Source organism: Larus michahellis, chromosome 12 (assembly GCF_964199755.1).
Source record: "Larus michahellis chromosome 12, bLarMic1.1, whole genome shotgun sequence".
In the NCBI taxonomy this organism is placed as follows: domain Eukaryota; kingdom Metazoa; phylum Chordata; class Aves; order Charadriiformes; family Laridae; genus Larus; species Larus michahellis.
In genome coordinates this window covers 5341090-5355681 of record NC_133907.1, presented here as the reverse complement: position 1 = coordinate 5355681, position 14592 = coordinate 5341090, and the positions used below count along the sequence as shown (strand labels likewise).

The 14592-nt window shown below is 46.7% G+C and overlaps 1 protein-coding gene across 6 annotated transcripts; it reads right to left on the bottom strand.

Annotated features, from left to right (window-relative positions):
• Nucleotides 1-253: 253 nt before the first annotated feature.
• On the bottom strand, nt 254-14451 carry TPX2 (TPX2 microtubule nucleation factor). 6 transcript variants are annotated; one of them, XM_074605766.1, is made up of 18 exons: nt 13733-14425; nt 8703-8855; nt 8302-8427; nt 7985-8105; nt 7299-7430; nt 6743-6793; nt 6487-6609; nt 5909-6042; nt 5450-5607; nt 4869-5040; nt 4589-4727; nt 3831-4047; nt 3498-3596; nt 2627-2803; nt 2337-2483; nt 1932-2043; nt 1088-1275; nt 254-660 (listed from the first exon to the last, which is right to left on the bottom strand). In XM_074605766.1, exons 2-18 carry the CDS (start codon nt 8803-8805, stop codon nt 550-552), a joined length of 2310 nt encoding a protein of 769 aa, XP_074461867.1. In that variant the 5' UTR covers nt 8806-8855; nt 13733-14425; the 3' UTR covers nt 254-549. The 6 variants fall into 6 exon arrangements, with proteins under 6 accessions (XP_074461867.1, XP_074461869.1, XP_074461868.1 ...); XM_074605768.1 differs by having other exon boundaries at nt 1088-1254; XM_074605767.1 differs by lacking the exon at nt 13733-14425 and adding an exon at nt 13155-13234.
• Nucleotides 14452-14592: the final 141 nt, after the last annotated feature.

The following is a 14592-nucleotide window of genomic DNA, read 5'->3' as shown; positions in this document are numbered from 1 at the left end:
TATTAGCACTCATCTGAACACCAACAAGGGGTCAGGCCTGCAATATGTTGGCTTGCAGAAGCCCCATTACTTAACACAATTCAAGCGTAATACAGACTGAAAGTCTAAGAAACAGACACTTGAAACCAACACTTAGATGTCCAAAGACAAGCCCGCTCTTCCAGATGTGCGCATCCTCATGTGTTCACTGACTGCCCTTTACTGAAAGCTCTTCTGCAGGAGAAGGACCGGGCCCACTAGCAAGAGACAGTGATCAGGTCAGGAATTTTTATTTAGTTCAGGTACACAATATTTGTATACAATATAAAACCTGGTTTAGTCTTTAGTGAACAAGATGTCTAGATGTGAAGCAAGGCCGTAAGGCACTGCCTGTATGCCGTGCCTCAGCCACCTGCCTCAGGTGGAGTTAAACTACTCAATGTAACAATAAACGGAACCAAGTATAGGAGTTGAGACTGAGCAGTCACGCAAAAACAACGGTTCCCTCTCTGCCTGTCGAGAGAGTGGAGAGGGACGAGATCTCCCTCCTACTATCACATGGATGTGTTGTCAGCACCGGAATCTATCCGAGAAGTTGGGAGACTTCGGCATAGTCAGTGGCTGATCACTGGGCTTCACTTCTACGCTGCGGTATTTGCGTATTGGGTTTGCCTTGTGAACCTGTAGGAAAAATAAAAATCAAGGACAAAAATGAAGCAAATGGTTGCAGTTGTTATGAAGCTGAAGGCTGCAGGCGAGCCATCCGTGGGATGAAGGCAGGTGTCTATCTACAAGACTACATACTGCCTAGGACACCGGAGGGAGCCACCAGGAACATGCAAGGCACACTTTGGGGTTGTGGATTTTATAGAGATCATTCTGCTACAATGACTACATGCATACAGCTCCAAAAAAATCAGTTATCTCAGTAGAGCTGCCTTTTTTTTTTTTTTAAGACCTGCTTTAAAGTTAATGAGGAGTCAGTTTGCAACAAGGAAACTTGAAAAGGCAGTCTTAATGCAGCTCAACGTTGACATTAGCTCATTTAGTACATTCACACATCCCTTTGGGTTACTTTACAGCCCCTGTTCAGAAATAGCTCACTTACCAGTTCTTGTCTTAGCTTAGCAACTTCTTCCTTTTCACGCTCCTCTTGTTGCTGTCTGAACTGCTCCTGATGCCTCTCCTTCATGGCTTCTATATGTGCCAATCGCTTTTCAAATTCTTGCCGCTCTTTAGCTCTTTTTTCTGTTGCCAGCTCAAAGCTTTCAGGAACTATGGAACCAGAAAGGCTCTCTAAGTTTAGAAATAGAGGAGATAATATTGACGCAAAGACAGGTAAAGCAGAGCAGCACTAGCATCAAATGAAGGCTCCCTCTGGAGCGCTTCACCTCGCGAGGGTCATTAGTAGATACCTCCAGGCTTCAGGAAAAGAGAAAGCCTTACGCCCAAACATGAGCAGTGTTAATGCAGACGTTACCCTGTCGCGGGTGTTCTCATAGGAGAGAGCAAGCACACAATTGTTAGTACAAACAAGTTTTTGGCCGATTCTATAAGCTACGAGGCTTAGCTCACCCTAAGCTGTATAGATGCCTTCGTCTCATTAGAAATGGAAGGAAAAGACTGACAGCTGCTGCAGAAATGCCAGCTGTCTCTACAGGGAGCTCCTTGCATACTATTTACCCTTATCCCAAGCTAGCACACATCAATCATCTGCCAATTGTAGCATAGCTGTTAAATACAGCTGCCATGTTAGTGCAGGACAGGGGGGCAGTGGAGAGGAAACTCCTCTGCTCCCTGGGGACACAAGCTGTTAGGGAATTAGTTGATTAAGTACAAGGCACTATTGGCTCTGCTGATAAAGAAGAGGCAACAGCCAGCCTAAACATCATTTAATTGCATCAGTTCTGAGTTACCAGCCAAGCCTGTGTAACAAGTACTTGTAACTCCACCTGATAACAGCGTATTTTCCCTCTTAGGCACAAAAGGCTCCTGGTACACCACCGTGTTGGGACGAGCTTTGAAACATGCTGCCTCTTTCTGCCTTTTCAGGTCTTCTTTAAGCTGCAAGAGAAGAGAGCCCATCAAGTGCCAGGCGTAACAAAAAAACCAACTCCCCCCACCCAGACTTCATCACTGTAAAAGCTAGGCTGACTTAGATCAAATCATTTGCATAGAAAATTACATTAAAGCCAAGAAGTTGTGTCACCCATAGCACACATCTCATGCCAAGGACAGGATAATTCATTGCTCAAACTTGGATCCTGATTCAACTCAAGCAGGACGCTTTCTGAAGTCGATCACAACTCAACGAGCTGCCTTAAGTCTAGTCAGACCCATTACGCTTTTCATCCTACCTGCTGTTTCCAGCTCTGCAGCTTGGCAGCTCCCCGTTCATCAACCTGCAGATTGAACGGCTCAGGCTGAGTTGGGTTTTTGACCTTCTTTTCTGGCAGCTTAACGTGGTCAAAGTAAGGTAGAGGTAGCGCTTTGAACTTTGGCACCTGAAAGAAACAATTTGAAATATTTCTTACCCTTTCCTTAAGGGCATAAAGATTTGGAAGTTTAACAATCAACAGCAAGAGGCCAGTCCTGCCACATCCTTTTTACTTAAGGAGTGGAAGCCAGGGTAGCTTTTAGTTCTTACCTCTTCCTTCTGCATTTCTTCTATTTTTTTCTCTTTTTGTATTTGCCGCTCTCTGTCACGAGCATCGAAAGAGAAGGGGCAAACCTCCACATGCCTCTGCTCTGGCATTTTAGGTTTGAAGGGCACTCCATAATGTGGCATCGGGTTAGCTTTGATCACAGGGACCACCTCTTTTTCCTAAAGGGATATTAGCGTTAGCATCTGACACAACACCAGATTTTTTATTTTTGTAGTAAGACTGTAACTCCTGCCAAACTAAGCCATGAATACTAGAGTTCCTCTAACAAGGGTCACAAACAACATCAAGCAAACGCTCTGGACACTGCAAAAATTCGTAATACAAAAAAGTATCAATTTACAGGCACCAACTTGCAGGTGGCAAGTTCTTCCTCTTTCCAAACGACTATCAGTTCTAGTACCCGTCCAAATTAGACTGTAATTCTTTAACATCCTCTTCACAAGAGGGAAAAGAGGACAGACTTGGTGCATTCTGAATCCTGCTCCCCACCACCAGGAATCTAGAGTGACTGCGAGGAGAAGAAAGTTCATGTGCAACATCTACCCTTCTCAATAACAGAATAGGGAAGGACAATGTCCTTTAGAAATTTAAGGAGTTACTTTCCTCATTCATAGCAGCAGCACCTCGGAAACCCTAGTCAGTGCCCTTGTGTTTAAATTGAGTTATTTCATTTTGTACGAGAATTTCTGTAAGATGAGTAGCAGCAACTAGAAGGGAACGGCACAGAGAAAGACGACCACTGGAGGAACTGCCTAACAGAAGGGAAGGGACTAACCAAACCACACCACCACACCCAACTTCTGTGGGCGGTGGGACCAGAATGCTTGACTACAGCCCATTCACAACAGTCACCTTTTCTTCATCTCTGCCAGACGCTCGGGTTCTGCTTTTCAAGGTGAAGACTGGGGACTTGGGGACTGTAACAGGCAGCGCTTTCTTCTCTGGAACACCCTGTTCAGAAGAGCCGGTAAGGAGTTACACAAGCCTAAGTACCAAGAAAAAGCACTACAGAGAAACAACCCAGCACAGTACATACTCATTGCAGTTTTTACCTAATGACAGACAGTGTTTACCAAAGATTATTAAATACATAATGCAACGTTTTGGACATTTGCTACAGACATTTTGAAGCTAATTGCCACCTCAGTCCTAATTCCCAGGTTTGGGTATTACTAAGCTTCTTACCACAATGTCCTCCAAGATTTTTGTTGGACATGGTCTGGAATGGAATTCAAAGTGCTCTTCCTCCTGCTGCTTCTTACTCTCACGCTCCTGAATCCTTTTTTCTATTTCCAACTCAAAGCCAATAGGTTGCGTGAGTTCCTTCACAGGGGGCTTCTTGGGCAGGAGTGGTCCACCCTCAAAGATCTTGTGATCGAGTTCTCGTGCTTTGAATTTGTACCTACACAGGAAAGACGGAGAGAGTCACCACACGTTGTACACGGCAAGATGCAGCTTCTAGCAAATGGCTTCTCACACAGCATAAGAGAGCAATACTCAGGTACAGAAGCAGTTGTGCCACACACACACATTACATAGTGCGCAGCTCTAGTTAGCAACTCCTCCTTTGCTTTTGAAACAGCCAACATGTTAAGGAAAACCTTATGGATTGCTTTCTTGGAAATCCGAAACATTGTCTACCAGAGAGTTCTGAAGCATACAGTCTGTACTGCTATATTGCGTTTGCTTTACCAATCATAAGCTGTACTCAATCCAAGATTGGCTCTCCTAAGAGCACTTTCTTCAAAACGAATTGGCTACTTGCACATCCCTATGATCAGAGCCATAGGCTTGTGCGCAAGCTAGAAGAATCTCAATATTTTTATGCTACTCATTCTTTTATGCAAAAAGGGTATTCCTGAGAAGTGATGTTTTGGTATCTGAAAGATATTTTCAGTGTGGTACAGTTCTCTCTTGGAGGACTAGAGTAAACCTTTACTTACTGTTGAATTTTCTCCAATTCCTCTGCTTCTAACTCTGCTGTAGTTTTGCAGGTGGCAGGTCTGAAGCGCTGCTTTGTTAGAAGCACTGGCGTTTTAGGGTTTGTAATCCGAGCCTTCACAACCTTTCCTGGAACTGGGCCTATAAATTCAAGTCAGAGAGACTAGCAGTTAATGGCAAGGACACAGATTGTTTGCTCAGTAGAGTAGTCAAAGCGTTGTTCTTGCTCTACCACCATCTCTGTGGACAGCCTCCTGGCTGGACATAGCCAGGGCTCCTCACCTTCATCAGATTTCCTGCTCCTCAAATGGTAACGAGAGGGTGTGCGCTTTTGGAATGCTTCTACCTGCTCAGCAAGGGACACATATTCTGATGTGGTTTCTTCGAGTTTTCTTTTGTTTCCCTGGGACAGGTTGAAAGGTTTGGGGACAGTGGGTCCCTTCGGCATTCGCCCCTGGAGACAAAAAGCTATGGTCATTATGGCCGTTTAACACAGGCTGCTTTAATGACATTTCCTTTCCCCAACGATTCACAGTATCTGTCCCTTCCCCTTACTGAAAAGAAGATAACACTTTAATATTAGACATAAGTCTTAACTGTCTGCACATGCTAGTCATATTGGGAAACTGTATGAAGTGGAAGATTAAAGCATGAAGTGTAATGACTGGAAGATATGACGTTAAAATTTTCACAAGGGTCCTTTAGAGTCTTGTGGCAATGCAGATATGCAGTGAGCTAACAGTTATGTTTGCACAACGCTTGCCTCTCCTATGGTAACCCTCTCTGCAGGTGCATTGCAAAAGCAGAAAGAAGGTGATGTCAAGAATTAGTCAGGTGACTGCAGGCAATATTCCAGTTCTCACCGGAGAGGGAGGATGCTTTCTCAGTACCGCTGCAAAATCCAATTCCTTGTACTCATTCCCAGGCTGACTTTCCACATGTTGTTTAATTCTACTCTCTGTGCAGAAGTGGAAGTCAACTGGCTTTGTTACTTGACCGACAGCTCTCTTCACGGGTTGTCCTAAAGAAAAAAAGCAGGTAAGGTCTGGAAGGCTGCTTTTTTTTTTTTTTTTTTTTGAGGCAGGGGGAGTGGCATTTACTTCCTAACAACTTGAACCATTTTTGGAGACATCATCTATAACCTTTCAAAACATGACAAAACCCAAACAAACACGTTTCCAGACAGTTTAGATCAAAAAGCCACCTAATCCTAATACTTGTTACAAGATCTGGACTGTTTTTAGAGGTACTTGTACAGCTCTATGCTGCACTCTCCAGCTGAGCCCAGTACCGCTTCAATTTGCAATTCAGCTAGAGCCCACCTGCTCCAGCAATAGCTGCTTTCAGAGACTCCTCGTTCCTCTTCCGCAGCTCCATAACCTCCCGCTGCAACTGCTGCATCTTCTCCAGCTCCTGCTCCTCTGTACTCTTCAGCTTGCCAGAAACATTGGTCCTCCTGCAGAAGCATGTTAAAGACTGAGATATGCCTTCCTGCTTCAATGGTTCACAGCATGATGTTAGTGCAACGGAACACGCTTATCTCTGACTTCGTTGCTGAAGCGTCATGCATTATAAAAGTATACTCTTTAGAAAAGATCTGTTTGGATTTTGTTTGCTTGAGAAAGCTTGCAGCTAACTGCTATCCTGCACGCACATTTACTGTATGGATGCTTCATCATCCATTAGCAAGAACAACCTTTCCCTCAAATTAAAAGCAGAAGCTTTCCTTTGCAGAGGATCAGTTGGTGAAGTACATTTCACCCTAATATCATTGCCTTGATCTGATGTTTACTAAATGTGATACCATCACATGCTAAGTTGAAGCTGAGAACAGTCTAGCCAGGGCTGTCAACTAAATCAACTGTGATTAGCAAAGACAAGTCACAAGAAAGCTACGTACTTTAACATTGTTGGCTTGGAGGGCACGGTCAGTTTGTTTTTCCCTCTCCCCGGGGAGAGGTCAGGATTCTCCAGGGGCTCTCTCTTCGTGGATACTTCTGTCAGCTTCTCTCTGCTGCTAGAACTAAGGTAACAAGTTGTCATGGCAAACCACTCCAATTAACTGTGCTCTAAGTGAAAGATCACCTGCAGTTCTCACCACCGTGCATAACATCCCAACACCTGGCAAATTCTAAGGTATGCCAGACTGGCCTTACCTCACCACAGGCCCAGGTATAGCTCCTCTAGTTTTCCCTGGTACTCTAAGGCTGTAGAAGGGAAGATGAATTACTGAGTTTTTGGAACTTCAGATTTTCTTGAGGAGGTAGGTGTACTGGAGTTCATCTAGGTACAGCAGTGTTTGAAAGATCACACTTCAATTTCCTGACCTCAAGCTTATCACCATATGATATCTTAGTGGTTAACTAATTTGAGAAATATTTTAGCTGCGACTCTCACAGCTTATGACTGCCTGATGACTTCCTGATGGACAAGTTAAGCCAAATTTAAAGCTAGCTGACAGACACTGAGTATGGAATAAGAAGCTTAAGAGACCCAAGCTTATTTCATTCACATCTCCACCTCCAAATAGAACGTTTCCCTCAGGTCTTACAGCCATTTCTTCTTGTTTATGAAACCAGTATCAGGAATCAGGTTTCAGTCACCTCCTCCTACCCTTCCTTTGAGAACCCTCTCAGACAAGTGGAAATCCTTTCCAAAGAAACAGTTGTATCCCCCTTTCCAGCCCCAAACAGAAGGGCTTTGATGACTTACATTCTCATTTTTTTCAGGGGTGGAACCTCTTCTGTATTAACCAAGGCATTAGCATTTCTCTCCGCTTTGATTCTAGTTGGCTGTTTGCGTTGCTGTGTTTTTCTCTGCTTTGTAGCCTGTCTTCTGCCCCCTCTAGAGTAGAAGGGAAAATGGAGGTTAGCTTTCCCACAGGTCTGAGAAAGCACACAATCTGTATAACACTTTTTATGTCAGTGCATCACCTAACACCAACACGCCCCTTAGGCAAATTGTGTGTTTAACACAACAATCCAAATGCAGCATGAATTATTTAAGTTTAACAATACATAAACTTAATATTCCTTGATACACATGAGCATAGAGCCTCTTGCATTCATATCAAGAATGAGTTCTGCCCAACTCAGGCAGATATAAACAAAGAAACTTTATAAGCCACTTCAGTTTCAGATATCCTCACATTCCAGAAGCTCCTAGTTGCTACCAAGTCTCATTTGACAAGTATGTGAGACAGTGCATTACATTTCCACCCCTAGAAATTGTCCCTCCAGCTTAGCAAGCAGATCGGCTGTCCCAATACACAATCTCTGCACTGGAGAACTCCAGACGCACAGGATGGCCCAAGAACAGCTAGAACTACAGATCCTGAGAGCAACCTGCTTAGTTACACCGTCATCAATCTTCATGCAAACTGAATACAAGTATTTCACCTTTGAGAGGCTTCTGCAGGAGCAGCAGCTCTCCAGGTCTCCAGAGATCCAACAATATTCTGAGGAACCACATCGGTCTGCATGCCTTCTGCTTCTCCATCCTCTTCATCATGGCTTTCACCTGAGAACAGTGACAAATGTCAGCTCCTATATATACACACACACACAAAGAAACACTAAAGTGAAACCACGTGAGACCTCACTAGACAACAATATATGAAGATGGTCCCACAAAAGGCAGATTGAGGCCTTATTCTTTTGCCAGTGAAAAGCAGGTAAATTTCTTTCTCTCCCCACCCCAAACCACAGCAGCTTACTCATTGTTACTCCTTGTGATGTGACAGAAGACAGAACAATATCAGACTTTGAAAAAGCAGGGCTGTTCTGCGAGACCTTTGCCAGATTTTCTGCAGGAGGGACATTCTCCAGATTGGCTTTTTGGTCTGTGAGGAAAGAGAGAATTTCACTACACATAGTACTTTAGTAATTTTTAACAATACTTCAGAATCTCACTAGGATGTTAACAAAGTCATCTGTCAAATTAAAGATGACAATCAAAGTTTAAATACAAAAACAAAACCAAAAAAATGAATGGCATGATGAATGGTGCCATTAACAACATGACTAATCCACTAGCACAGAAGCCAAGCCCAAAACAAGGATCACGCCGAGCCCTCATCCAAAGAGAAAACAAATCAAGGGGTTGGAAGCAACTTACCAAACCACGAGTCTGGATTGTGTACGTCATCATCACTCAGAGTCGCAAAGTTGATGCAAGGGTTTGGGACATCAAAGGAATAGCGAGATTCTGGGTGAGACATCTTCACCTTCACGCTGTCCCTGTGAGTCCTCCGCTTGCACTGCTACAGTCCTTTAGACAACAAGCATTGGTGACCCGTTACACCAAACCTCAATGCAGGGGTCGGCTAAATCATTCTCCACCTCTCTTACTCTGCAGTTTCTAGAGATAGATGCTGGGACAGGCTGTGGTACCTTTTCCTGTCTTGCAGTTCACAGCCTTCAGACAGAATGCCTCCTAATGGTTTCTTATTCTCCTACTGACTGGCAAAGGTAAGGGGATTTTACCACTGTTGACATTTGCAGGTTCAAAACTATTCAAAAAGATCAAGTTTTGAAGGTTTTCTTTGTACCTGTAGGTGCTAGAATTGTGGGTTTTTTTAAAGGAAGTAAAGTACAAAGCTTTTCCACAGAGCAACTGACTTGCCCTTCCCTCCCTCACCACGCACAGCAAATAAAAGTTCTTATCCTTATCAGAGCACAGACTTATGAAGCAAGAGCCTCACGATGAGGTTGACCCCAGAGCACTGCAAAGTGCAGCCTTTCTCCCTCTGAAGGTCTACAAACAAGAACTAATGACGCAAAGATGCTCTTCTACAGCGTAAATTGATTTCCTAAGCAGGAAGAGAGTTCTGTATTGTTACTGGGCAAAAAGTAGGAAGAAGAACAGTGTAGGATCCTTGCTACATTCCACAGCACTACCCCGATGCTGGCCAGGCTGTAAACAAACCAAGCACTGTGACCATGTCAAGAACAGCCCCTGCAGTTAATTAGTGGAGCACTGACAGCAGGAGGAGTCCCTGTGTCAACAGGCAATATAAAACTCAATGGAACAGGAATAAAGCCAGCGACAAAGTTATAAACCCTTAAATGCTAGCAAAATCTTTTTGCAAAGGTGTTTTCATGATGCCTCGCACAGCTGCAAGGCAAAGCCCATGAGGATATGTTATAAAACACTCCCTAAGGAAATCACCTGAACTTTGCTTTTATGACTCCAACCACCTCTAAAGCAGCATATTCTTAATCCACAAAGCCTCAGACCTAAGCCATCTGTCTAGGCAGACCACACATAGTTCAACCCAGACAGTATGCTCCATAAACAAGAAAATGTTCAAGCCTAAACCATCAGCCCTCCCTCATGAGGACGGCTGTACCAAGAAGCCTTCAGTTCCCCCACACAGAATTGTAATAGTTAAGGGGAAAAACGTCAGTAGAGAAGCATTAGCTACCTGACTGTGAAGATGTCAGGGTAGGACCCAAAGAAGGCAAACAGAAGAATCGGAGCCAAAACCAACTGTAACTGATCTCGAGACATGGCTGGAATCAAATGCTTTCCTACCGCCCTTAATCAATATAGAGTTTCTGTCAACACTATCCACTTTTTTAAAAATCAAATGCGTCATCCGCATTCTCCCCTCACCCTCCCCAGTCAGTCCACCAAGTCGGAGCTCCGGGAATCATGTTTCACAGCTACTTGTGTCCATCGTTACGCTGCTGCAGTTTCCAGCTTTTTACTGTGTAAAGTCCGTATTCTTTCATAGTGTCAGCGCCCTCATCACCAACCCCTTCTCTCTCCCCCTCCCTCCATCCCAGACAGAAGCAAATAGTCGTGAAAGAAGAGGAGTGCATCAATGCCACAGTTTCAGACTCCAAGTTTCTTGAAAGAGCCAGTGGCGAGGTAAAAGTTATCATGACTGAACTCCAGAGGGTCTGTTTCAGTCAGATGAACTGAGTCTGCTTTTCAAATCCCTATGTATCCTCCCAGTCCTGCGCAGAACAGGATTTACTGTGAAGCAGGAGTTGACTGAAAAGCACCTCACTCCTCCACCCATCGACTCAGCTTGGGACGGAGCTCTCGTCAGTTAGGAGTGTTTCCGTGATGCATCACTCCAATGTGCCCACTGCGATGCTTCCGCAATGGAAACAGGCTCAGCCAAGCACAGCCCGAAGCCTGCTGCCCACTCCCTTCAGGCATTTTTAAAAAACCCAATTGTGATTTTGATGGCAGAACCACTGTTATCTCAATCTTTGCTTTAAAGACAGGAGGCAAAATTCTTTCTCTCCACCTTGGCACTCTTCCACCAGAAGTGAGGTGCAGAAGTTCCTTCTCATGAACAGGGACATTACCTAATTAGCAGGCACCATGTGCCTTTACCAGACGGTGGTTACAGGCACACTGTAATCCTACATATCTACAGCATGGATTTAAAGCATAACCCTGCTCTCCCCCACATCCATCACCTTCTGTGTCGACACTAGTGTGTGCAGAGCTTCGCAGCGAGCCAGCCGGGGAACCCTCACCCCTGTTCTGCAGGATCAGCTTTCACCTGGTTTGCAAAGAGCTGCTCACTCCACAACCTTGTAGAAAGAAGGAGGATCCAGTCTCTCAATTTCAAAAATAGGCCAAATTCCTTTGATAAAAGTGACCGCCTAACTAAAACCTTAATTCTCTTTCTAAGTCTTTCCAGGACTTCTCCCCTCACTGACCTAAACGTGCTACACAGCTGTGGCCCTGTACGGTTTCTGTACGGAACAGCACAGCCGTATCCACAAAGAGAAATAGATGACGAGTTTCTTTGCACATCAGGTTTCTTTTGAGTAACTACACTTTGGCACGTTCCAGAAGAGTGCCTTGGCCTGGTTTAGATTAGTTAGCTTTGAAAAAGGATTAAGCTAAATTGGAACGAGCATTCCTATCCCAGAATAAGACTGATCCAACAGCAAGCGCAATAGGTATTTCAGAATAACTTCACACCTCACTCTAATCCAAATTAGCTTTAAAATGCTGACACGATTCCATCACAGATGTGCTCAGCGTCTTTTTCTCAATGTAGTTAATTTCTTGCCAAAAGCATTTAGGCCAGACGAGGCTAGAGAGGAATAACTCCAACAAGTATTGGCCTAGCTGCAGTATATGTGAAACAGCACCAAGCACCATGTAAGGGAGCACTTCGCGATTACGACCTAACAAAAAGAGCTTCTTAGTTTTAGATCAGCAGCCCAGTACGGATTGATGATCATCAGGCAATACAACATCAGCACCCACTGCCTAGGACAAAGGACCCTCCCAGCTGTACGAGCCTTTGAGAGAGGAAGCAGAGTTCCAAGATGAGAAATTAGAGGTCAGAAGGAAAGAGAATAGAGGAGCTGGGGTTTGGGGGAGCAGCAAGGCACGAAGGGAAGGAGGGTGCAGAGAGGATCTGCTCTTTCTTGCTGTCTTGCAACGTAATTAGATAAGCTGCTGATCAATTTGAGACAACACTTAACACAATACACCACTGAAGCTTCGTAAGCTACAGGTGTTACTTACTCTAAATCCTACCAGGATGGGAAAGGGGGAAAAACAGTACAGATACACAAAAGGGATATTCCAAGTTACATCAGCAGATAAATCTGAAGCCAGTTGATCCACATGCCTCAAAATCCAAGATGGACAATCAGGAACAAGCAAGAGAAGCTTCTCCAAGGCTGAGGAAGCTGCATGGCAATGGGCAGCAGTAATTCCAGTACCTTCTGCTGGGCATTTGATACCGACTGCCGTTTAAACACAGGATGCTGCACTAAACGGGCAACTTGCTTAATTCAGTCTGGCAGCTTCTTTATTCTCTTACAACCCAAAGCTTTCTGTGCCTTTTATAGGGACGATAATCCAGAGTTCCCAGATGCTTTTCACAGGCTAGTATGTAAACTGGACAATTACAAGGGGCTGAAAACTGCCTCTAGAGATACAGTCCTGTTACCACAGCCTCTAGGAAGCTATCCCACCACAAGGGATAGCCTTCAGCACAATGCCAACAACCACTAACAGAAATCATCCTCGCTTTTCCCTGAGCAGGGTTAAGTGAGCACTTTTAACAAATTCTGGATCTACAGCTTCTCTTTCCTCTCTGGTGCTCCTCACTCAATGCCCAAGAGTGCTTTTCCACAGCGTGGAATCAACACCGAGCTCATCATCTCAGGTACAGAACAAAGGCAACACTGCTGCTCTACCACATAATACTCAAATTGGGAGATAAGGCCTTGAATTCTATGCAGGCGAGAAATGAGAACGCAGGGAGCTCCGCGGGCCACCCTGGCCTGCCAACATTAGCCAAAGGAGGAGCGAGGTGCTGGAGCAACAGCTTTTCTTCCAGGCAGCTAATGGCAGCCCAGAGCCACCTCCCTCCCAACAGCCCAAAATAAACAGCCCTGACATCTCATGCTCTGTAAATATCCCATAAGTTTTAGAAGACAGGAAGATGGGACATTCTAAGAATAGCTCTTCAAGGAAAAGTAAATTATTTTTAGCCTGTATAACCTCAACTTATTGCTAGATATGTTGAAGCCCCTCTAGTTTAAAAAAAGCACTGTATAAAAATAAGTAGCTTGATACCTTTTCTGTTACTTAAGCCAGGTTTTGCCAGGGTATATTCCCTCCTTTTCCTAGGAAGCAGGATTTGGTTTGAGAAGAAGTAATGTAGTTTTTCTTAGCTCCAAGATGAAGCTGGTTTTGAGCAGCGGGTGCAAACGTACGGCTAACAACACAGCACAGCAGGCGGCCCGCTCCGGGCAGCCATTAGCACAGCACAGCACTCTAGGTTTGCAATTAGAGCTCGGGATTTAGGCCCACTCCCCGGGGGCCCCGGGTGCGATCCTGCCCTCCGGTCACCGCTCCAGGCCACGGCAAAACCAGTCCTGGGCTAAGAGCCTGGACCCGCTTTCCGCCTCCCTTTCCCAGCGGTGCTGCGAGGGGCCGGGGCCGCGTTACCGATACCTGGGCTCGGAGCAGGCCCAGGGAGCAGCCATAGCCCCCCTACAGCCAGAGAGACCCAACCGGATCCCCGGGGAGTGCCACGGCCTAGGCCACCGTTACCAGACGGCGTCTGCCGGGGAAGGTGAGGAGAAACCGAGAGCGCCCCTAAGACCAGGGGACCACCCTGTACCCGGTAACCCTCGCCCGCTCCCACTCACCTCTGCGCCGCGGCCGCCCCGCGCGCTGCCTCCGCCGCCGCCGCCGTTAACGGATTTCAAACAGAGCTCGTCGGTCCGAATCGACCAATCAACGCCCAGGGCACGCCCTCGGTGCGTGCCGATTGGGCAGGCCGCCAGGAGAGCAGGGGACCCGGATGAGCGCTGCCCGCAAAGGCTGACGGTAGGCGTAGTTCCCGCACGCAGAGCGCCAGAGCCGCGAACCAGGCGCGAACCACAACTCCCACAAGGCACTGAGAGGGGAGAGCCGAGCCAATCAGGTGAGGCAGCGCTTTAAGTGTTGTTCGCAGACGGCCTATCAGCTGCCGGTAGGCGGGTCCCTGGGGCAGGCCCGGGCGGGGCGGCTCGTGGCCGTGACGCGCAGCACACCAGGGCCGGCAGCGCTGACAGTAAGGCAGGCTGCGCCGCCCGGGCGGGAGCCCACCGGAGACGGGTATCACGGCAGTACCTTATGTGGTCGATGGACTGTCTGGCTTGTAGCTTTGAGTAAGCACGTAGCGGGCCTCTGTCTCCCTCCCGCCTTGATCAAGCACAGGCAGCATCCCTCCACACGGGGCGGCGGAGGCCAGAGCTCTGGGAGCACCGGGGCCACCGTGGCGTGGGCTGCCCGCGGGCCTGTCGGCGCCGACAGGGGGCGCTAGAGCCCCGCCCTCGGCCCGCCACCCCCGCGCCTGCGCAGTAGCACCAACCGCTCCGCGCAGGCGCTCTGCCCCCTCCCCGCGCTGCCTAACGGACGCTCCCGCCCCGCCCTCCCCGCGCATGCGCGCTGCTCCCCGCCCAGCCTGGCAGCGCCGTGGGCATGCGCACCGCCCCCTCCTGCCCCCTCCCACCCTACCGCACCC